This window comes from Glandiceps talaboti, chromosome 9, assembly GCF_964340395.1.
Source record: "Glandiceps talaboti chromosome 9, keGlaTala1.1, whole genome shotgun sequence".
Classification (NCBI taxonomy): domain Eukaryota; kingdom Metazoa; phylum Hemichordata; class Enteropneusta; family Spengelidae; genus Glandiceps; species Glandiceps talaboti.
Window position 1 is genome coordinate 17,727,230 of NC_135557.1, and position 25,558 is coordinate 17,752,787.

Sequence of the window (25,558 nt, forward strand, 5' to 3'; positions counted from 1 at the left end):
TTTACCTGTTTTTTAACTTTCAATTACATTGTACACACATACACACACAAGCCCACAAACACACAGACAGACAGACAGACAGACAGACAGACAGACAGACAGACAAGCACACACACACACATATATATATGTATATATTTATATGTGTGTGTGTCTGTTGCATGTGTATATATATATATATATATATATATATATATATATATATATATATATATATATATATATATATATATATATCCAGTATATATATACATGTATATACTTAATACCAGGAATTAGATATTCATAAGCAATGGCCTAGGACCTCCTAATTCCTGGTATTAAGTATATTATGATCTGCTACTAATATTGCATTGAGCACTGTTCTTTCCAGACGTTGTTTTTTTAACATTGGGGAACAATTAAGACAGGCTTTGAAGTTACCGATAAATCGTCTTCTTATCATACTATCAAACTGTCATACATTGATATTAAACAATAACAAGTGCAATATCACTAATTTCCACACAAAAACCGATTACAACAATGTTCGACCAACTATATCTCTTAGCCTGTCTCAAGCTGTGCCACAACTACCTACTATATAGCAGCAAGTTTATCTATTGATCACAGTGCAGTGTATTCTTTCACTACTTGATGTTTAATGAGTGTACATTTCACCAGTGGAGTTTTAAGTAAAGTCTTCAGGATAGGGACACTGTTACAAACAAAGTTTTAAAATTGTATTTTTTCTAGTTGCTAATTTAACGTCAAGTATTGTTTACCGTCTGAGTGAAGTGAATAATTGTATGTATGTCATATTATCTGTGTAGTGACTCACCAGCCTTAGTCTTATCAACAATTTGTGTACAACTAAACATCAAGGAATGAAAGATTACACTGTGATCAATAGAGAAACTTGCTGCTAATAGGTAGTTTCAGCACTGCTTGAGACAGGCTAAGAGATACAGTTGGTCGAACATTGCTGTAAGTCTTTCTATGTATTTATTATCAGAGGCACCTACAGTCCATGCCCAGTTTGATAATGCGATAAGAAGACCTCTCTAAACAACTACTGCAAAGGCTGTACATATGTATTTACTCACTGTGTATTCATTATATTATCTTTTGCAGCTATGTCGTCAAAAACAGTTCTTTCAATACTGGTAGTTTTAACTGTAATCCTGGCTCTGTGTGAGGCGGCCAACTTTTGCCGACTTCGAATCAGTAGTAAATGTAAAAAGCCAGGACGTCGTCAATTCAAAAAAGCTGACGACACCGACGATGTCATGCGTACGTACGATGATTTGGAGAAAAAAGGGGACATCGGCTACGATTTTTATCCTGTTATTATCCCAGACGACAACTTAAGGAAAAACGATTATAATAGACATTATTCGAATGTTGCTAAGAAAGACATGGACATGGAGTTTTATCCCAGTGAAACGGTACTACAATTGCTACTTAGAAAGTATTACCAAGATCAAGGACGGTAGGTAGAGAGGCTGAAAATCTCTTTTCTCAACCCTCTGCTCTTCAGACTCTTCATTTTCCCGCATCTGTCTCCATTTCTCCCATTCGCATCTCTCCCATTCCCTATCCTATCCTATCCTATCCATCCATCACTGTATCTACTGCCACATACCTGTGTGTGGATGTATCTGTCTGTCTGTATGTCTGTATGTCTGTCTGACTGTCTGTCTGCCATCCATTTTCACAAACCACCCACCCATCCATCCATCCATCCATCAGATACAGAAAGAAAGACAGACAGACAGACAGACAGACAACAGACAGACAGACAGACAGACAGACACACATTATTTTATCCAAAGCCATGATCCTAGAGTTGCAAGGATCACCCTAGAAATACAGCTATAAATAAGACAGAATTTTCTATATTAATTTGACTATTATAAACGAACAGATTTGTGAAGGAAACCTTGCACTCAATTCCTATATATTTCATGCACTTTAAGGCTATGCTAACTGTTAAGTGAGTTTTCTGTTGTATGTGACGTGAGTGAGCTAAAGTTTCATTTCTAAAGTTTGTTATTGTACGTACAGGAAGAGGAATTGCTTTATTAATTGTGAATCCTAAGTGAATAGTCATTTCTCGTCCGTTTTTAACCATTTTAGATAAAATCGATAATACAGTTTGGTAGTTAGACATCCAAACTCCACTTCATTAATATTCTCAGAAGTGACGTTTAATTTTAAACCCAAAGTCTGAGCTTTTTACCCATTGAATATTGGACATGTTACGATGAAATATTGACAAGTCCTCATTTGCAATTGTATGACCTTTCACCCCTTGTGTATGTGTTTTCTTTATATCTTTATCATTAGGGGATCATGGCAGAAACGGGACGTTGGCATGTAATTGCTGATATCTCATCAAACTGTCAAGACATTAAAACATGTAAGTAATAGTAGCAGTGAAGACATCACACAGACACAGTCACAAGTTATTACGGTCTATCAATTATTAAGTGTGTCATATTTCAACGATGGACCGCGACAAGCGTGTTAATGAATCTAATACACCGGGGAAGAAACACGTACGACGCTTTGTTGAAACCGTGTAAACTGCTCCGAGCTAATATTAGCCAAGCATAATGTTTTGTAGATAATGAAGGGTAGAATTATCGTAAAATGTCGAGGTTTTTCCTATTGATTTATATTCGGATGAAGTTATATGTACATCTTCATTGATTTATTATGCTTCTGTATGCTTACAGTTTAGCCCAAGTGCCCTCAACATGTCTTCGAGTTTTGTTCTCCATGTAAAGAACTGTTTGAATGGTGAAAAGGCATTTTAACTAAGATATTTCTCTATCAGTTGCCCTGAAGGAAAGTCACTGAAATTCACATATATTTCGATCGCCCTCTATCAAACGATTACAAACTGTATGTCATTATCCAGCAGCACACTATCCAATCACAGAGCGCCTTTCATACTATCAATGTTGACTGCTTTCCCAACATGGCTGCCTTCGTCACCGTATTTTATATTGAAGTTGTTGAAAGATGCTTTATCGTGAAGACATTGACACATCTTCAAAAGAAAAGAATGCAGAATATTCTCAGCGGAAATGACATGTTGACTGCTTTCCCAACATGGCTGCCTTCGTCACCGTATTTTATTTTGCAGTTGTTGAAAGATGCTTTATCATGAAGACATTGACACATCTTCAAAAGCAAAGAATGCAGAATATTCTCAGCGGAAATGACATGTTTGTGATAAGCCGTATAGCTAGCGGAGGGTCAATTTAAAACAGTAACACAGCGGTGAACCCCATAGGACATTGAGTTGGGCAGCCAATCAGAGCAACTGTTTGAGGGCGATCTAACATATATGAATTTCAATGACTTTTCTTCAAAGCATTTGATGGGAAGATTGATTTGGTAGTTATAATGCCTCGATTATTCGAGATGATAGCTTCTGTACGCTGTACGATGAACTCTAGCGCCCTCAACCTGCTTTCGAGGTTTTCTTTACAGGGCCCCTTTTCGAGTAAAGAAGGTCTCGTTCAATAATTAATCATAGGCTGTTATCAAAACACGTCACACTTTCATTCTTGTCGGTATTTTAGAAGTAGTCGATAACGGAAGCTGTCCCGATATCCATCTGTCACTTCCGCCTAGTGATGACGAAGTTTGAATAAGTGAACAGTGAATGAAACCAACGGATTCTATAATGTTCAACTTCATGTTTTATTAAACAGAGTGAATTCACAAAGATGACGTCATTTCCCTTTAAACAACAACTCATATCCCAGTTCCTAGCATTCGCTCATTTTGTTAAAACAAATTATAAGGAGAGAGTTTGTACATCAATTATATACATTTCTGTTTGTAGTGAGAAATATCGTGACAATGATGATTATTAAGGATCTTATTTGAAGGGCTGAGCTAGTGCAAATCTGGCAAAAAAAAACTGCCTTCTTTATTAAAGATGACAATGATAATGAGGAGGATAGGAAGGGGAAGAGGGGGGGTGTCCGTGGAAGAAGAAAGAAGGGGCCGTAAAGTACGCCTGTGTAATGTTGAGAATTGGTAGAGAGAGGGGACAGATATGTTCACTATGCTGGTGATCACTGTGGAATCATACATGGATGGAAGGATTCAGTTACACTTTCAACGAATGTGTGTATGTCATTAAAACTACTGCCAATTTCACGTTAGTGTTGACTGGCTCAGTTTTACAATAACCACAGATACAAAAGAGAAACTGAACATGCTGCACTTTAAGATCATAACAAAATGGCAATTCCTTGTTATATTTTGTCTACATGTACTGCAGCTAGACAAGCGGACGCCAATGTTCTGATTTCTGCATAGAGGCGCGTTAACTAGTTCATTTCATTAGCATAAATACTGCAAAAAAAATGTATCCATTCAATCTTGTTATCTCAAAGTGTAGCGTGTGTAGTTTCACATTGGTTTCTGCCCACACTGTTGTATCAAACAGAGTCAGTGAACACTAACATGCACGAAATAGTGTTATTTGTGTAGTTGTGGATACTACGGTGGTGGTGGAGGTGGTGGGTGGGTGGGTGGATGGGTGTTGGGTCGATGGGAGAAAAGAAAACGCATTAACATCCTGGCGATGTACTCACAAAAGTGACATCATACATACATTTCTTTTCTTCTTTCTCAACAGCTCCAACACAACATTTATCTACGAAGTGAATGCAGCTGCTAACACCTCAGAATACCCACGTGATCAACGGAAAGCAATTTAACCGAACCTTGGAATTCGAAATTTTATATCAATCTTGAACCTTTGTATTGACTATTTTTTCTAATGTAAAAAAAGTTTAAACTTTCACATACCTAGAAATTCGTTATTTGAGATTAATATTTACTTAAAAGTGAATTTCATGAATCACAAATAAGATTTAAAGGAGTGGGCTTTAGATTTTTACGGCACTGTATGTTCTATATTTTTTTCCTATAGATACGAGACAACTATATATAGTCAATTATGTTAAAAATGAAAATACAAACAACATGCGACATCCAATAATATCATCACCATTTTTGTGACGTGCTGGAATTAGAATTTATGTGTGATGACGATGCATTTTTTACACACCCAATGTCATGACGTCACGACTTTGTTATCGTTAGTCACTGCAAGTCAGTAGAAATATGACCCCCCCCCCCCATCACTTTTAGTCCTGGCTTTATGTGTTACCGTCAATTCCATGGGAATATTACTTTCAAAACGTTTCATTCCTAGTTGTAATTTGTATGTTGATGATTTTGTTTCCATGGTAATAACGTAATGTGTTATTAATATCAGTTATGTGTTTTAATTAAAATGTGCACTCGCCTGGGTTATAGCTATACAACTTGAACACGGAGAAAGTCCGTGACCCAACAACCATCAAAACCCCCTTGTCAATCCTCGTAAAGCTTGTGCAGACTCGGCACTATTATCTTAACGTTGCAGTGTCCATAGCAACGGTGTAAGAGTCTGCTTCATTCCTTTTATTCAAAATATGTTTTAAAATGGAATCAGTTTGCACTTTATTTAGTCTGTAAGGTGCACGCCGTGTAGGGCGCCCTCTCTCATCGACAAGTTTCTTTGAAAAGATATGATGATCGTTGACTTTGGGGCCGGAGCGACACGACGTATCTTACATTCTACTTTATTGCCGTCGTTTTAGAGACTCATAGTCTGTATCCGACTCCCATTATGTACTACCTTTATAATTGTTACCTGAACATGTATACCATATAAAAAACACTCTATTCCAATCTTATCACATTTATATAAAGCTCGCAAAACTTGAATAACTCGTACGAGCGTTATATCATATTATATTATATTGTTATACTAGAAATGTTGAAATCTATCAAAATTTTACCTGAGTCGTTTACTAAGTTTCATCACAGAGGGCGCTATAACCATCTGCTATACAACTTGGGCAATTTCTACAAGAATCTTTAATAAATGAACTGAACAAATGATTTTGTATGAAAACAAGTCAGATAGTTGCGCATATCTTCTTAATACCTGAGGTAGCAGTCTGTACGTTTGAGAATGTCATGTACATGTACATGTTGCAGAACACACTCAGCCATTGGTTGGTTGGACCATCGTCATATTATGATAGCGTTTAACTATTGGTTGGCTTGATAACTCACAGATGACGTATCAAGTTGTAGTTATTTCCAAGGAATTAAAATACTGTGTGCCACGTCCATCATTTTGAAATGATCAATCACGTGTGAATCCAAGACATAGGATATCTCTAATGAACAACATTAAAAATTACACGTTACAATATACATATACTTCAAATTCTTAGTGATTCAAACAGATCAGGGTTATAGCCAGACAAAAGTAGATTATATTGTCATTGGGCAATATACGAGGATAGTAATATCGAGTCTAAAGCTCACCTATCGATACTGTCACATTTTAGCAATGTCACCAGGTGGAAACCGTAAACCTACTTATAATACATTCCGTCACATTCACCTGGTATGTAATAACAAAAATGAATGTTACACAATCGGACCTGTAGGTTGCCCAATTCTTAGGCGCCAAAGCCCATATCGGGGCAGTCATATATTTAATAACACATCGTTTTCATACAGCCATTAGTTCACGTCATGTGGTATATATGGACTAGTGGCCCATAGTGACCTCAATTTGCATAAAGCGAGAAACTAGTCGTGTTCTATTGTCCCTTGGGCACTAGCCGTACAGCATGGGAGTCTTTACGGTGATTTGCTTTGACAATGGACACAATGTGTCCCTGGTAATATGATGTGTTATAATACACTCATTGCCTGTCTTCATCCGGGCACTAGTAGATCTCATATGATCACCGATACAAGACAAGGGAAAAAGTTGCAGCACTGTATACAGTGCTCGGGGTGATGGACGTATACTAGCGCCCTCACAGTTAGGCGACCAGCGTATAATATATATCTAGATAAACATTTCGAATAAATCTACTACCAAACTGTAAATATGGTAAGGGGAGAAAGATGAAGTCTGTACCCATTCTTGTTAGACACAACTTGATATGGCATACAATTTAATGTTGCGACTGTTACAGCACATGTATATTTTCTGCCCACGTGTTCAATTTTAAGAAATAAAGTCATAATATAAAGTGAACATACCAGTTTCTCCGTCTCTTCCTGACACGTGTTAATGTCCTCATTCATTGCTTTATTCCTCTATTTCGTTATCGTTTATATCCCTTAAGTAACTGGTCTGTTTTAACGAATAATGTAAGTAAATGTGTGTGACTGCATTTCTACACATATGCATCTTTTGGAAGAACACATTCACCGTAAGCTGAATGGGCAATGTATAAAGTCAATGTACTACTTCTCATTGTCAATCGTTCACTTGTAAATACAGCAATATATGTAGGTATGTATTAACATTCAGATATATTCAGGTGTTTACCTAATGTGTCTTGCCTTTCAATACCTTGAAAAAGAATTTTTCGAAACGTCGGATTACATCTATTTATTTGGACTGTCTGACAAGTTCCGTATGCATTTCTATGTATGTATGTATGTATGTATGTATGTATGTATGTATGTATCTGTATCTGTATATATATATGTATGTATGTATGTATGTATGTATGTATGTATGTATGTATGTATGTATGTATGTATGTATGTATGTATGTATGTACAAAATGTATGTATGTATGTATGTATGTATGTATGTATGTATGTATGTATGTATGTATGTGTGTGTGTGTGTGTATGTATGTATGTATGTATGTATGTATGTATGTATGTATGTATGTATTTATGTATGTATGTATGTATGTATGTATGTATGTATGTATGTATGTATGTATGTGTATGTGTGTGTATGTATGTATGTATGTATGTATGTATGTATGTATGTATGTATGTATGTATGTATGTATGTATGTATTTATGTATGTATGTATGTATGTATGTATGTATGTATGTATGTGTGTATTTATGTGTGTGTATGTATGTATGTATGTATGTATGTATGTATGTATGTATGTATGTATGTATGTATGTATGTATGTATGTATGTATTTTACACTTCAGTCAAATCAAAAATCAATTTTAATTTCGATGGGAGATATTTGTAACAATCATAACAATAATGTCATCGTATCTAAAATATCTGAAACTGTTCTATATTTGTCAGTTCATCCTCACTTTTTATCAATCGATATCCCAACCTTTCCATGACGTCATCACATACATCCTGAATGGCGAGTACGTCAGTGAAACTCGTGTTCTTCCTCCAAGAATGTACGACATCAGTAGAATTCCTACGAGTTTCCATATTGTTATCTGTTTGACTGTCGACTGACTTTGTAAATGTTTCTATCAAGTCTCCGATATCTTTGTGTTTCTCTATCCTCAAAAAATCATAAATCCCATCCACAACTTTTCCCGTATTCATCGCAACATCTTCGTGTCGGAGAAACATCACCCTACCTTTCAACCAATCAGGCGGCTTCTCGATAATATTCAAATTTTCTCTCAACCAATGACAGTCGTAGTTTATGTTTTCTTTATGCAAATCTTTAGGATCTGATCCGGGTTCTCCGACTAGTTTTAAATTAACTAAACTTTCGTTTCGCTGTCTTGGAGGAAACTTCATGGTTCTCCGAGAAGATGCCACTCCTCGTGGGTCACGTACAAGGAAGATTACTTTCAAATCATGTTTGTCTTTCGTTATGATTGGTTCCAATAAGCCAAGACTTGTTAGTCGAATGACCTTAATCGCCAGATATTCATACAACGCACAGAGGTCAGGGAATTCATCTAGGTCACGTGAACTACACTCAGTGACACCGCCACAAAACAGACGAATCACACGGCTGTTATAAACCCCAAGTTTCCAGTTACGAATATTATGGTGAATGAAATACGAAGGAAATTCACAGTTGTATAAACTACGTAGTATTTCCACCGCACCAGCGTCAATCAGACTCTCTGGAATTGCACCGAATTTAGCCATAAAATGAATCGTCCGAATCGGTTCAAAGATGTACAGAATTTCAGGATGGTAGTTAATAAACTGACCGAGAAACGTTGATCCATATCGCGCCTTACCCACTAGTAATATTTTTATCCTTTTCTTAGTACCGGAAGTTGTAACACTACTACCGCGTTTGAAATTGTAGTCCATAATGTCTGTTTTGACAGTGGAATTATAAAACACGATTGGTGTCACGTTTTGTAGAATGCCAGGGATAGCAACGGTGGTGCTCATGCCATAATGGTTGTTCATGTTCCGTTCTTGAAAACTGGATTGTTCCCGTTCTGTTTTGTCCTCACATTCGCAAATTGTCCAGGTGATGAATAATTTCAGACAAACAAGGACATACAAAACAAAAATAATTAAGGCTAGTTTATACCATATTGACCTCCGTGTTCTCATACCAAATTCTGCCTACAGTGATATTCACATCTACGTTTAGCTAAGAGTGATTTCACCGATGTTGTCTCTCCGATGATATTACCACACCATGCAGCCAGGTATATGTGAACATTTACATCATGTAAAAAAATCGTTAGAATCCAGGAATATATCTTATTAAGGTCACTGGGGCACACTCCAAAATCACAGCACATAAATGGTTCGATACATATTTCGTACGTGGTGAATTAAAACGTGTCACGGAAATAAATATTTGATAGATGCATTGATCTGAGTGGCAGCTGGTATGGCGCAGACAAAGAATTGGAAAATCGTCGAATTACGCAAAAGCGCATGCGTGAAGCGAATAGTGACAGGCTGAACCAAGTAATAGCTACTAGTTGTTTTAACGTTGTTTTACCGATGCGGTTATTTTCTGCTTCATTTATGAATTTGGTAGGCAAGGGTTCGATGCTTCGTTGTATTTACAAGTGGCAATGAGAAGTAGTACATTGACTTATATAGTCCATGTACAGCTTACGATGAATTTGTTCTTCCAATCAAGATTATTATCCACTGGATGTTTTGCTTTATCATTTATGGTAACTAATCACAAGTTTGCTATTTCAGTGTCAGAGGCAGCTGTCTAAAATATGTCAACGTGAGAGTTGAGAAGAAAGTGGTGACATTGTAACCATGTTGGGGCGTGCTATATATGTAACGTGGTATACGGGCGTTCAGAGACGGGGGGAGGGGGTGATCGATCGATGTCGACAATGAACGGAACGTAATCGAAGCCCCCTTTTTTAGGCAAGGCATAGATCGGATAGAGAAACGAGAAATCAATAAGTTCTATACATGATTCAACACAATTTATGTTGTATATATACTAGTATTTATTTTGTGAGTTTGACTGAAATTACTATGTACATATCGCATTTTTAAAAGATAATCGAATATTCTAACATTTTAACAGCTGCAGACACGTGAACTATATTCCGACTGTTTATCTTCGTACCTTCAAATGAAATAACCTCGTAACGACAAATCACTGTTCATAAACCGATGAGTGTAACCACAGTGGTGTAACGGATCTACGGTGTTTGACCATCAGTATAGCTCGAAACAAACAATAGCATCATGTACGATAGTTAGTTAATTTGTTAATTGGTTGGTTGATTAGTTGGTTGGTTAGTTAGTTAGTTGGTTGGTTGGTTGGTTGGTTGGTTGGTTGGTTGGTTGGTTGGTTGGTTGGTTGGTTGGTTGGTTGGTTGGTTGGTTGGTTGGTTGGTTGGTTGGTTGGTTGGTTGGTTGGTTGGTTGGTTGGTTGGTTGGTTGGTTAGTTGGTTAGTTAGTTGGTTGGTTGGTTGGTTGGTTGGTTGGTTGGTTGGTTGGTTGGTTGGTTGGTTGGTTGGTTGGTTGGTTGGTTGGTTGGTTGGTTGGTTGGTTGGTTGGTTGGCTGGTTAGTTGGTTGGCTAGTTAGTTAGTTAGTTAGTTAGTTAGTTAGTTAGTTAGTTAGTTAGTTTGTTAGTTAGTTAGTTAGTTAGTTAGTTAGTAGTTAGTTAGTTAGTTAGTTTGTTAGTTGGGTAATGGGGGGGGGGGGTGTTAACACCTATAGTAATATAAATGATAACACCTTTAACTTGTGTATTTTCATGATTGAAGCATATTTAACCATCACAAGATTGCAGAACTTAAACTTGATATTGAGAATAATACATGAACAATTAATGACGTATAGTAATTTATCATACGTTCACTAGAATGCTGAGGAAACCACTGTAGTGCTAGCAAGTGCGCTAACATTGCAACAACACGAGTTAAGTACCATCGGAGATATTGAATGACATTACAGCTAAAACGATGTAGGCTTGGTGTTTCACTCATGTAACATGACATTTAATACACACCATCAGACAACTTCTATGTCATGCACAGTGGGGGATGTAGAAGTAGTAATGTTGAAATGTTGATTGTCAGGTAGAAGCTTTTTTTACTGCAATGTAAAATAATAGCAATGAACGTTTATCAAGGTTCAATGTGATTGGGGAAAGGATCATGTGTTTATTATATGTCTGTTATTGTCTAGAGTTGAAATATGTCTATCTCTGTGTCTAAAACGTAATGTCCAATGAGTGAAATACCAAGCCAGTGTCATTTTAGCTATAGTATTATATACGACATAAAATATTTAGTGTAATTACGGTAATTTTGTTAAGTATCTTCAGTAGGGGCCACAAAACGCAATGATTCAGAATTGTCACACGTGGCTTTAATTATCCTAATGAGAAGGGCTTTACTAACTGTATAGACAAATCGGACAGTTCTTTTTCGTTTTTAATCAACGTATATCCTAAATGATCCATTACGTCACCACACGTTTCCTGAACAAGTCTGACTTCATCCATACTTAATTTGGATCGCCATGCTTGAGCGACAGCAGACGAGTTTCGTTTCGTTATCATCGTACCGATGCCTGCCATGTCCTGCTCTGAACTTGCATTAGTATTTTCTTCAATCCAGTTGAAAACGTCTTGGGAAACTTCCAGTCCAAATGTATTGTACAACTCTAATGTTTTGTGTGTAACATTGGCTACGAGATCTTCGTACCTTAAAATAGTTAATTTTTCTCTCACCAATTTTGGCGCCTTTTTGACGAATGCTGTGTTTCGTGAGACCCACTTGCAATAGTACTGTACGTGTTGCAGCATTTCGGCTTTCTTCTCGTTGATTACCGACCCCTCATCAATCTCAATGCCTTGTAAACTTTCGTACGCCATGTGGTGAAATTGGAAACGTTTTCTCGACAACGCGACCGCTCTCGGGTCACGTACATACAGAATTCCGTGTAAGTCCAGGCAGCGGTCTTTACTATTATTCGGAAACAAAGTGGACATATCTTCTACCCTTATGGTCTTAATAACCATTGTATCGTACTCTTCACATTTCATTTTCAAATACGCCACCCCTAAATCCTGGCAATCTCCTTTTAATTCGCATATCGCGTTAATGGCTTTGCTGTATGCCGTCGCAAATACCCAATTTTGGAATTCATAAACAAGATATGTCAAAAAATCACAGTTAACCAGGTTGTTCAGAATCTCGACAGACATCTGTTGACGGTAGAACTCCGATATACCATCTTTGGCCAACATATCTAGAGTGACAAACAGTGGTTCAAAGACATAAAATATACGTCTGTTTTGGTTAAACAACTCACCAAAAAACGTCGAACCAGTTCTCGCCTTCGCAGCTATGATTATGCGTTTTTGGGGGATCCGACCCGCACATGTGAAGTTCTCCACGTGTGGACGATGCATCACAGTCACAGAATTATTCACAGAGTCTTCAGAAATACCCGAGTATACATTTTTTACATTAAATTCATTAATCGGAGAGCAATTTTGAGTTTTGAGATTGACATAGAAACGACTGTAAACGAAAATGCAGAAAATGGTGAATACATAGGCCACAAAGTGGAAATATTTATATGACGACGGTGCAGCCATTTCCCTTCACTTTGTAGCTAACAATTCCAAGTGAACCGATTTGCTCCAGGTTGAACGCATTATATTCGAATAAGCCAGATTTGGAGTTCCCACGCACTAGCAGTTGTACACACATCGATTATTGATAATCTACTAGGCTGGAAAAACAGGGGAATTCTTTCGGGGAAATTGAAGGCGAACCGACTTGAAATTTCTCGAAGATAGGAACGAAAAAGGATTGTACCTACTTTATGCTGAAGGAATGTACTCAAGTTATAAAGTAAAATCACCGCGTCAAGCACGCGCGCACACAAACACACACACACACACACACACACACACACACATATATATATATATATATATATATATATATATATACATACATACACATACATCCATACACCCACCCCAATGTCCCTTATTGAGTAACAGTGATAAACATGGATATTCTTGTAAAGTACATAGTAACTTCAGCTAAAAAAAAAATAAAAATCCATGCCTACTTGATGATTTTAATGTCTACGTTTCTACTCATTCAACATGGTAACTTGTCTGCTTCTACATCCCGACTGTGAGTGGCGCCTTTATGATTGTTGATTTAGCGCTTGCAGTTTACTATGTGTAACATTATGTCAGGAAAACGCTAGGTCAACTTAAGCTGTTCTGTATTTGAACAGTCATCATACGAAAAGTCCAATTTACCGACCTTTACCCAACCTGTGTTAAGAGTCACAGACCTAAATTATATCCATTCCGGATAGTTTGGTAAATTTTCATAATGAACTCTAAATTGAAGTCAAAAAGCATTTAAACTTTGTACATAGAGTGACATACCGTTGCGTAACAACATAGGTCTTCGACATCTCAACATTGAGTATTTCGGAATTGTTTGAACTATCAACAAGTTTTAATAGGACATTATGTGTTGATTTTAGAACTTCGAATTCATTATATATGACTTCATTGTTTTGTAGAAGTATAATAATTACACAACTATTTTATGGTCTTTGAGATATTAACTTGTATTACAAATCAAGACAAGGTGATTAGATATTGGATCTCGGATGATAGTCTTTTTACGAATACGTCATACTCTAAGAATAGAGATTTATGTAAACTTTGAAATGTATTTAAGTTGGGTTTTTAGCCCAGTTGAGGAGGAACGGAGTTGGCGATTGGTCATGTAATAAAATCACCCACGTAGTTAGCTTGGCGTTCGTTGAACCAGATACTTACCTTTTATTTCTATTCGTTGGGAGTTCATTTCAACACACATTCCAAGACGGTACGGTACCTTGTAGAAGAGATGGTTTGAGAAGAAAATAGTTGGTCGGCTAATTCAATGTTATAGTCTTAAATGGAACAGACTGACGATTGGAACAGCAGTGCGAGTGAGTACTTCCCCGTTTGAACATTAAATATCGATAAACTGCACAGGAAGCCGGTCAACAACGTTTCACCTATGACCTACCTAACCACCATCTCTGTCCAGGGGTAGTACGAGACGCGGTACCACTTTTGACTGTCTAGAGGCCCCAAGAGAGAGCTCACCGGGGGTAAATTAAGTCAAAGGTGGAACTTCGTCTCATACTCACGTCACCACATTTACACATCCTCTGCTCAAGATTTACCCCTGATGGAAAGACATGCTCACATATGACTTTTCGTATAGAGTAATTATTATTGATAGTTTGTCTCCCATACAACACAAATGCAACATGTACTTATATTACTTATATTACTATCCTGGGATAAAGTGTAATCTGAGATAGATGATCTTTCAACACACCAGTCATTAAAAGTAACATCTTGAACTGAAGCAAGTTATGAATCTAACCATACTGAAACACTTTATGCAAATTAGAACCGAGTGAAAATCTTACAATTTGTCCTTCATATAACGAATTCTACTTTTATTTCATTCATGTCTGTTACCAAGCTCAATATGTGTTCATTTTTGTGAAAGATTATTTTTGAAATTTAGCCAGTACCATACTTAGTTTTATATCCAAGTTACACCGTTGTTGGCGCTCTTCGTACATTACTGGTCGTCTGCTACGTACATGTATCATCAACGAGTTACGTCATTGTTGGAGCTCTTGTTGGGCATCTTATCACCCAGGCAAAAAAATGCCAACAATATCCTTCTTGCTTACACCGTACCGTCCCAAATTTAATAAGGACTCGATCTCACCGCTGCCACCATATTTATAATTGTGAAGGTCCATCGCCGCCGCTGCCTCCACTACCACCACCACCACCACCACCACAACAGTGAATTGTGTTAAGGCACTGGATTGATTAATTCACATGTTTGGACCTAATTTATCAGAACTTCCAAAGACAAATGGCGTACTACCATACACTGTCGACATCGTAGACTGTCGACAGTCGTTCGTGCCCTTTTGCTACGTTTCCTCTAAAACAAAGTCGTCGCCTCGCTCCATAGCACTGAATACTAACGCGTACTGATAGGAACTGCGAGTGCCGGAGCGAGTGCTTTCAGTACGCGTTAGTATTCATTGCTACGGAGCGAGGCGACGACTTTGTTTTAGATGAAACGTGGCAAAAGAGGCATGAACGACTGTCGACAGTCTATCGACATCTCGGACAACATCTCCACTCCAGTCCACCACATTATCACCCATATCTTACCACACTGTTCTCATTCACAGATATGACCCACTCCTCTCTTTACACCACAACTAGCAATTGATTTACCGCATGGTTGTCAACAGCTATTTGACTGATATGTTTTGTTATTGACATAACATTATGGGATGTGGGAGCAGTGGGATGTGACACCAGTAACGACAGAGAGGGGGGGGCTGCGAAGTGGGGGAGGGGATTGCGAAAACCATAAAATAAAGCAAGGAAAGATAACTTAATGAGTCAAAGTAATATGTATAATACCTCAATGGATAAGAAACTGGAAAGAGCTTTATGATGCAAAATGATTGATACCACAAATAATACGAGTTGAACAAAATATATCACCTCATAGTGTTTAATGACAAAGGTTTGGTTAGTGATGTTGACAAGTCAGTCAGTTCATCCTCACTGTCAATGACCTTGTAATCCAATTGTTCCATTACTCTACCACACGCATCTTGCACTAACATGACGTCATCTATACGGAGGTCTGATCGCCATGCCTGTGCGGCACTTGAAGAGTTTCGTTTGGTATCCATGGAACCTCGTGCATCTTTTGCCTGCTTATCTCTAACGTGGGTATTTTCGTCAATCCAGTGCGTCACCTCTCCTGTCATTTTTAACCCAAAGTAGTTATATATATCGAAAGCTTTTTGCGTAACGTTGGTGACGACATCCTCGTATCTCAGAACTGTTATTTTTTCTTTGGCCCATTTTGGCGCTCCTATGATCATGGCTACGTTGCGAGACAACCATTTACAATAATCGTGTATGTTAGCTGGGTGTAGCTCAGTCGTCGTGTCACCAGCTTCTTTGACGAGCTTCAGAGAAAGAAGACTTTTGTACGATCTCGTATGAAACTTAAAATGTTTTCTGGACGAGGCCACTGCTCTCGGGTCACGTACAAGAAAGACGACGTTGAGGTCAAAGCACGGATCTTTGAGAAGTGGAAACATACTGGAAATGTCGTCAACTCGTATACTTTTGAACACCATCGTGTCATAACTATGGCACTTCTCTTTCAAATATTGTACATCCACATCCGGGCATTTTCTTCTCGAGTCGCATATTATTTGAAGCGCTCTACTTTCGAAAACCGCCAGACCCCAACGCTGGATCTGATAGGCATAGTAAGTCAGGAAGTCACAGTTACACAAATTACGTACCAGTTCTGCGCCCATGGGCGAACGGTAGATCTCTGAAACAGCATCCCTTTTCACCATGTCTGGTATAACACGCAGCGGTTCAAACAGATATAATATATTCGGGTTCTGGTTAAAGAACTGACCAATGAAAGTTGAACCTGTCCTAGCTTTTGCAGCTATGAGTATCCGTTTACCCGGTTTCTTACCTCCACACATAAGGTCGATCACTGAGGGTTGCTGTTGCTTCTCCATAGTATCAAAGTGGTCTCCATTCACCTTAGAGTACAAGCTGCTAAGTGAGAATGCTTGTATTGATGGACGATAAGTTTTGAGTACGTCAGAGTGATTGTACACGTGAAAACATAAAAACACTAGCGTACAGGCAAGTACAAATAATACAGCTTTCTTTTGTCCCTCCATTGTGCTTGGTTAATCTTGTACCACTGGCTTTTGATGTCAAGTACTCTCTATTCCGTCCGCATCGTCCGCACCCTTAGCTAAATGTACAAGTCAGTGCCAGCCTGCTCATGCTTTAACCCCAACAAAACGACGACACCGACATATGCCACTCACACTAATTAATTGCTTATTTTGAAATTGGCGCTGACATATGGTAGTGTACATATTCAAAAAATTATTACCTTAAAATATGCCAGTGTCGCCAATGGTTATAAATCTATCTAACGTAAAAAAGACTAAGAGCAGTTTGTCTACTGACACACTTAACAAATGAGACTCGAAGTCATGATCCGTTGTAGGATCACAAACTCTGCTACGACATCAAAATAAACCCTACGTATAGAATGCTGGTACTCCTTCCCGTAAAGGCACAACAAGTGGTTAATTTGCATAGTTGATATTTCTATTGTTAGTGATAGTGATGAGTTAAAAGATGGAAGTGTACACCATGTACCAGCTGGGCTATATCAGTAATTGCTTCTATTATGTTAGTTTCTGTAATTTAAAATATTGCGTCATTTTCGGTAACGTCAATGAAGGTAACATGCTGTGTATGTGTTTACAATTTGTGTATTCATTTTTCAACCTCTTCAATACCTTCAATACACTTTCAAGCCTCATCTCCCGACAGATTACATCGTGTTACAGACAATTTCATAGACAATTTCACCCAAGGTTGCCGCAAATATGTTTTTATTGTTTAATTTATCAAATATGTTTTTATCATTGATACATTGGACAATTGGATGTCATTCCCCAATATTTTTCTTCGTTCAGGCAAGGAAAATATGAGTGACCTAAGGGACCTTTGACCTAACGACTCGTAGTGACAACAACCCTTAGGTCACAGGTATAGATAACAACTATCGCCTTGACTCACAGGTGCAGATAATACGTACAGTAAATACAGTATTTTGTTTCAGGCCTCCTCCCAATCTTTTTTTTTTATGTTTTACTCAAAAGACCAAAAAAAACAAGTTTTCATATATTGAAAAAAGTTTGGAGAGATTTTAAGAATTTTGATCTTCAGGAAAATTTGTTCTCGAGGCAACGACATGTCCAATATAAAAACACTTGACCCGCACTGTACAAATGTATGTAGTATGACGTGTCTTCTCCACCCCGTCCGTTCGACCTTCCATCCATCCATCCATCCGTCTATTCATCATCCAAAATGATAAAATAATTATAGAATAAGGATGAAATAAGATTAATAAACTAAGGATAAAATAATGATAAAATAAAAATAAAATATTGATAAAATAGTAAAGTAACGATAAAATAATGATCTATTTAAATTGATTACACTAACTTTCAATATAAATACCACATAAAAGGTGTAAAAATATGAGAAGTGAATTTATAATAAAACCTTATAAATATTTATTTAAATAATGTGTTTACAAATTTAGAATGAAGTTACCATGTTATTTCTACTACGTTTGAAAAAAAAAACACACAAACAAAAACCCACAACAACTTTGATATCACCACACAAATACGAAACATGTGGTTGCTAGTCGTATTACGCGTATATTCATATGATAGGGCATGTTTTGAAATATTCAATAAAACACATGTTTATGTAGAAACGCATATCCCATGCAAATCACGCTCTCGTGTAGAACAGAAATAGGATCGTAGCATGCGGACATAATGTTTACCGAATACTATGTACCAGTATGTTTTTGACGAACATAAAAATACATGCATGAATAGACATTGATATCGACACTATCATGGCATTTACGAATGCAAATATTGATTATAGCGGAAAAATAATCGACTACAAATGTTCTTTTATGGCAAAATGGATCAATAATTTCCAGGCGGTGGTATTTCTGTGACAATATCGAGATACGTCAGTTTTTAACATCACACCAAAGGGATATGTATGCAGGAACATTGAAGTTACCTCGGCGTTCACTTGTGGTACTCAATGTGTTTGCATAAAGAGATACATTTCAACTCCACAGTAACAATAACATGCTAGAGACATCACACACACACACACACACACACACACACACACACACACACACACACATATACACACATACATACATACATACATACATACATACATACATACATACATACTTATTACATACATACATTCATACATACATACATACATACATACATACATACCTACCTACCTACCTACCTACCTACCGACCTACCTACCTACATACATACATACATACATACATACATACATACATATATTGTAGCGACGATTTAGACAAAATGTTGCAAGATACTGTATTCATTCAATCTTGTTATCTAAAAGTGTAGCATGGAAGTTTCCTACAAGTTTCTATACGATTGTCTCAAACGGAGATAATAAACAGTAACTTGCCATGGGCAGTACATGTCTACAACGAAAACATTTTGAAATGCTGGATTCTGGCTTCTTGTGGTTTCTTTCTTGTGGCACGTGTTTAATAACTCCGATGGTATACTGACCATAAGTGTGATTATGGAGTGGTGAACTAGTGTGTGGGGTAACGAGACAACCCGCTTTTCAGTGAATTTATGAGAGAAATTGAAATTTTACTCAAAACCCTTCTACTCGTCTTTCAATAAGTTTTACTATGTATTCTGTCTTCACGTCACTTTTTAACTGTACGTGACAGAGTGTTAACAATGCTAATAAGATATTTATAGTTTTGCCTTCAACATTACTGAAGTTGCAATTTTTGTGACAAATTTCAATCTCACCCAATACTCCAATAAGAACTTAGTCTATTAAATCACCAATGAACGTGTGGAATATACCTTAGTTGTCTACAGATAACCGCCAATCAAATTTCTGTTTGTATTTTTACAAAATCAATTAATGTTTACATTATAAACACTTGGCTACCGAAGCGTTTGTTTCTTTAGAGTTCATTTCGTTACTATTATAGGTTCCAAAATAAGGTTTTCGTGATGTTACCATGGTAACGTCACGTTTTGTTTTTACTTAGATTCTTTTTAAATACACCAGTCACTATTAATATTTACTTAATAATATAGACTTTGCACGGGTACGCGTGAAAACATGCATATAACTATTGAACTGTGTGTCTTAAATGACTATAGAATTATGGAGTCTGCATACATCAGGTGATAGCCGAAAATCGTTACAGACGGAATGAAAACAAGTTATCGGATACAGTGTTAAATTGGTTTAATGTCAATGACCGTGCTATCATGCTCTATCAGGGAGGTATACAAGGGTCGGTAGCCGGCAAAAACAACCGACTATCCGCAAAATCTTTGCCGGCTACATTTTTAGAGAGTTTGGTGAATCGTGTATTATAAGTATTGGATAGGAGTTTTCTCAAGGAATTCGTATATACCTGTATTACGTACACATTACCTTATAAAAACACCGTGTTCGTATTTGTTGTGAACTAATATAGTGTAGTGAAGTGTATGGTGTATTTAGGGTCGAATCAATTTCTCAAACAAACAAACAAACAAACAAACAAACAAAGTGATCGATCGACCGACCAATAAATCAATAAATCAATCAATCAATCAATCAATCAATCAATCAATCAATCAATCAATCAATCAATCAATCAATCAATCAATCATTCAATCAACCAATCAATCAATCAATCAATCAATCAATCAATCAATCAATCAATCAATCAATCAATCAATCAATCAATCAATCGATCAATCAATCAACATGAAATAAATTACAACTCCAACCTGCCTACCCTAGTTTCTGAAGTCATGTTATTGGAAATGTGAGTAGTTGACCTGATAAAATAACACTCTGGTCTATACTCATGCAAAGATTTCAAGATTTACATGAAAAATATACCAGAAACACATACAGTGAAAGTACAATTCTAAATAGCGATATCCAAATAGAGGGCGCTCTCGTCAGAAAGTCACACACTATATTCATTATTATGAGTTCAAAGGGGTCAGCAACCCAGTAAATTGAAACCCCAGGTCAATTAGCTAGTACTAAATGTAGATATACAATCTCCTCATTATCTTATGGAAATCGGAAGGAAAAATGGTTTGAAATATTCAGTGAGCGATATTTTTTTCAAAAAAGCAAAAAGAGGATTTGTCTCTTCGTCAACATTGAAACACGGTAATGAAGCAATTTGTGGCAATGTATCAATTTCTTTCAAAAGAATTCAAAACCTAGGGAAATTGAACACCTTGTTAAGGCAAATTATTGGAAAATTATACTGATATTTTTTGTAATTTACTCGTCAAAATATCGTCGCTGTCAATCAAAGCATATGAGCGGGAAAAAACTAGGCGCTACTGCAACCACGTTCGTGTCAGTAATTTACTAAGACTGCACAAGTGATGTTTGTCGTCACGGTCACTGTCATGTGGTTTCTATAAATGTAACTGTCAGTCAAATGAAAAACCCAACATTTTATAATTATTTGAGTCGATGGCTTAGTCGAGAAAAGTGCAAACTACAAGGTCCAGACGAAAGTTTGTGATGCTGACCGCCAAATACTTGTGTGATCATGATCAGTTTAGATTACAAATGTTGGTTTAGGCTATATACGTTACAGTTTACATATTCCCCTGACAATGACAACTGCATGGATACATAAATAACGTAAATGCCCGCCTGTCTGCATGCGTACACAGCACGCTCGCTCGCTCGCACGCACGCACGCACACACACACATTCACAAATGCATGACATACATACATACATACATACATACATACATACATACATACATACATACACATACACACACAAACATACATACATATGGCTGCCATTTGTCAAATTTGCATATGTTACGTAGGATATATCACCTTATTGCCAGGTTTGATTGATGTGCGCATGTCACAGGATGGCGTATTACGTACGCACAGACGGACTGATGGAGCCCATTGCAGTTACCTTCGGGGTCTAATTAATCGAATTGTTTGCTCGCTCTCTATATAAAAAAGTACAGTTCTGTGTCCTGTCAGTCAACCGTAACAATTAATTAAATAAGCGTGCGTGTATAATTAAGTAAATTGCGTTTCATATGCAATTATAAAGAGACAGGCTATTGCTGAGTTATGTTCCTTTAAAACTAGTTGGTATTATGGAGATATACTTTCTGTATGATTATATTTCCATTCGTGAATTCAGCGTCACAAAACCGGCTGTAAGACCTCATCGGAGAAAACATCTCAGGCAGTAACTCTGTCATCATACTTACGACGCCGACGTTTTGCCGATTATGCCATGTGCGTTTAGCGTTGTCATGACAGCGGCGTGCAACTGAACGTGTGACTAGGGGGTCGTCAAGGTAACCATACTATCGATCACTCAGTTTGACGCCTCTCTATTCTCTAAAGGTCACGTATGACCTCATGACCCTTTCAAAAAATTGAATGTCTGTTACCACTTTTATGACTCTGTATTTAATTTCGCCATAACGTGGGTAGATTTAAACAGTGTACTTGTACAATTCATTTTTATTTTGTAAAAAATACATGATTATTGTTTGCCTCGAATCTACTGATGAAGGACAAAATGTCTGTGCACGTCTGCTGAGAGATATTAGAGTCTGGTTCAATCAATGAGAACGCAAATTATACTGCGATGATAGGTGGCTCTTTGATAGCTTTTCTGTCGGGTTTCGTCTCTGAATTAGTATCGGCGCCTAATTGGACATTGCCACCTGAAGGAAAGATAAATACATGTTTCCATGCAAAGGTAACGTAAGAGCATGATTTATCAGTACTGTTAAGAGACTGTTCACAAATAGTGTTAAGTTTGTCGTGAAATGGTTTAGTTGTGTACGGGTTAATGACTTAGTGTGTTGGTGAATTGGATTAATACATACATGCATACATACATGCATACATACATACATACATACATACATACATACATACATACAGACAGACAGACAGACAGACAGACAGACAGACAGACAGACAGACGGGTGGCGGTTGGAAGGACAGACGGACGGAGAGAGTGTGTGTGTATGTATGTGTGTGTGTGTCTGTTTGTGAGAGAGAGGGAGAGAGAGAGAAGAGAGAGAGAAAGAGAAGGGAGAGAGAGAAGAGAGAGACAGAGACAGAGAGAGTCAGAGACAGACAGACAGACAGACAGACAGACAGACAGACAGACAGAGACAGAGAAACTGAGAAAAGAGTCAGGGAGACAAAGGCATGGACACAGAGTCAGAGACAGAGACAGAGACAGAGAAAACAAGGTGTTCTTACTGTACGTAAATGTTTACCATAACGGTGTAGAATACATTTGCTTTTATAAATTAATTACCAGCTATTCATAGTTGGGTGAAATTCGCGAATGTAGTGTAATGAACTTGTGTAATATGGTTTATTTAAATCATTGTAGTTAGTTCATTATCAAATTAATACGACTTTGACTACAAAAACTGCATAATTGCTTTGACACATTAAGTCGTATGTTCTTTTGTTGAAGCGATAAACAGTGCAATTCATGAACACTTCTCTCCCAAGTTCTACGTAGTCACAGTTTCCGCTGCACTATAAGCTTCGGGTAGGCGTCCTTCCGTTTCCATGTCAACGGCGCTGAGGCTTGTTAATACAGAGGCCTCATTAGGTACTCGATGGAAAAGTGTATTTATTTTCTTTTGGGAATTTTCCCGTTTGTATATGATAAAAACTCCCGATGGTGTGTGGAATACAATATTATTATACAGAAGGATATTTAGTAATATCACAATTTACCCTTTACATGGCATATATATTTATTCCAATCACTAGTATTCACAGGTGGTATAATTAATATATAAGTTCGTGCCATGAAATATAAAATCAATATTAAGCAATTATGTTATATCATATCACACCACACCACATCATGTTATTTCATGACGTCACATGACATGACATGACATGACACGACACGACACGACACGACAGGACTGGACATGAAAAAGCACGTGGCGTAACATCATCTTAATTACAAACATGTAACACCAAATCGCATTCTCACAGTACATGACATGTACAGGAATGACATGACATGACATGACATGACAAGACATGACATGGCATCACATCACATCATACCACATTACTTACCACATTGCTTCATATCTCATCTGGGACACACACACACACACACACACACACACACACACACACACACACGAATACATAACAAAATATTTAAACAAATGTTTACATCTTTATACATTGTGATAAACCATCACTTGAAATTCTAAGAAAATAATGATATATTTTACAAAGTGTCGGTATATTCATAATCTAAGAATTATTCTAAATTTATAGCAATATTGATTCTCGCTCTATCACCATATCCATCGCAATCTTCCCCAACCATTCCCCTCCGGTAAATGTCATCTCACCTGACCCTAATAAACGCGCTTTCCCATTAAACTCTCTCTCCCATCATGCATTAGTGTACCAGTCATGGCAGCCACCAAGAAACGAAACGTTGACGTCGCCTGTTTTCACGCTTAGTTACTAACGTCATCTGTTCACATCAGCTCATCCCCTACAGTGCAGTGTTGGTGAAAGCAGTGATAAGTCTCCATTCAACGTCGATGTCGATTGACGACTTCAGGTTATCATTTTAAGACGCTCTCTATAAAAGCCCGGGAATACATCTGGCAGAAAATAACAGTCACTTGATACGCACCAGTTGCAATACACCAGTCACAGCAGGTTCGTGCTTATTATTATCAACTATACATGTTCATATTAACTGCCTCTCATTACAACCGTATGTATAAGTGTGTCATATTTAACGACATTTATGTGGTCTAATTATATATATTTGACACTGTCGACAGTTGAGTACGCCATCCGTGTTTGCATTGTCGCAAGAAATGGAAATTCGTCAAATATTCTGGCGCCAAATTGTAGTCAAAACATAAGCGCAGACTACAGTGTAAAGCTATGCTTCAATCAATCTCCTTTGCGCATCGAATTCGTGTACGGATTATCCCTAAATTTTGATAAGTAATCATAAGTTGAGTATATAGGGCCATCAACAAAGACATTACAAACCATTTGACATTTGTCCTCGCAGCAAAACACCTGCAAGGGAAATTATCATTGTTCCATGCTGATCACGATAATAGTCCCGAAGGCAGCTCATCTGTGAGCGACATATTCAAGACATGCGCATCTCAATCGCGTCTAACTTGATAATTTAGTTTGTCTACTCCATTATATGCATTCGTGGTTAGAATAATTTAAAAGATGTTCCCCTTAGGCTGTCGAGATTCTGCCTGGCAGCAATTGTTTTTAATGTAATGATATGTCTTAAAATAATAGTTACTAATAAATTGTTCTCTACGAATTACCCTTGCCGTGCTGCACTGTGTTGTGTTGTGATAATGAACAATGGACACTGATTGGGGTTTCATTTTGTTCATGTCAGTCATCGGATATCTCAAATTATAATCCATAATTCGGTTTGG

The 25,558-nt window shown here is 37.3% G+C and overlaps 4 protein-coding genes across 4 annotated transcripts in view; 1 reads left to right on the plus strand and 3 right to left on the minus strand.

Annotated features, from left to right (window-relative positions):
• LOC144440178 (uncharacterized) overlaps nt 1-7,113 on the plus strand; it is a 23,690-nt gene extending 16,577 nt beyond the window's left edge. Inside the window, exons 2-4 of the mRNA XM_078129467.1 lie at nt 1,114-1,471; nt 2,329-2,401; nt 4,646-7,113. Coding sequence (XP_077985593.1) covers nt 1,116-1,471; nt 2,329-2,362 — 390 coding nt within the window. The 5' untranslated portion in view covers nt 1,114-1,115 and the 3' untranslated portion in view covers nt 2,363-2,401; nt 4,646-7,113. The remainder of the gene's footprint in view (nt 1-1,113; nt 1,472-2,328; nt 2,402-4,645) is intronic.
• Nucleotides 7,114-8,125: 1,012 nt separating this feature from the next.
• Nucleotides 8,126-9,253, minus strand: LOC144439898 (carbohydrate sulfotransferase 1-like). The gene has a single exon (XM_078129129.1). The coding sequence runs from the start codon at nt 9,251-9,253 to the stop codon at nt 8,126-8,128; it is 1,128 nt and encodes a 375-aa protein (XP_077985255.1).
• Nucleotides 9,254-11,658: 2,405 nt separating this feature from the next.
• LOC144439899 (carbohydrate sulfotransferase 1-like) lies at nt 11,659-12,702 on the minus strand. The gene has a single exon (XM_078129130.1). The coding sequence runs from the start codon at nt 12,700-12,702 to the stop codon at nt 11,659-11,661; it is 1,044 nt and encodes a 347-aa protein (XP_077985256.1).
• Nucleotides 12,703-15,866: 3,164 nt separating this feature from the next.
• On the minus strand, nt 15,867-17,156 carry LOC144439900 (carbohydrate sulfotransferase 1-like). Its single transcript, XM_078129132.1, has one exon. It carries the CDS (start codon nt 17,088-17,090, stop codon nt 15,867-15,869), a length of 1,224 nt encoding a protein of 407 aa, XP_077985258.1. The 5' UTR covers nt 17,091-17,156.
• Nucleotides 17,157-25,558: the final 8,402 nt, after the last annotated feature.

What these genes read in the sequence shown, in the direction of transcription:
- LOC144439898 (XM_078129129.1), bottom strand. Translation starts at nt 9,253, where the DNA reads ATGAACAACCATTATGGCATGAGCACCACCGTTGCTATCCCTGGCATT.
- LOC144439899 (XM_078129130.1), bottom strand. Translation starts at nt 12,702, where the DNA reads ATGCATCGTCCACACGTGGAGAACTTCACATGTGCGGGTCGGATCCCC.
- LOC144439900 (XM_078129132.1), bottom strand. Translation starts at nt 17,090, where the DNA reads ATGGAGGGACAAAAGAAAGCTGTATTATTTGTACTTGCCTGTACGCTA.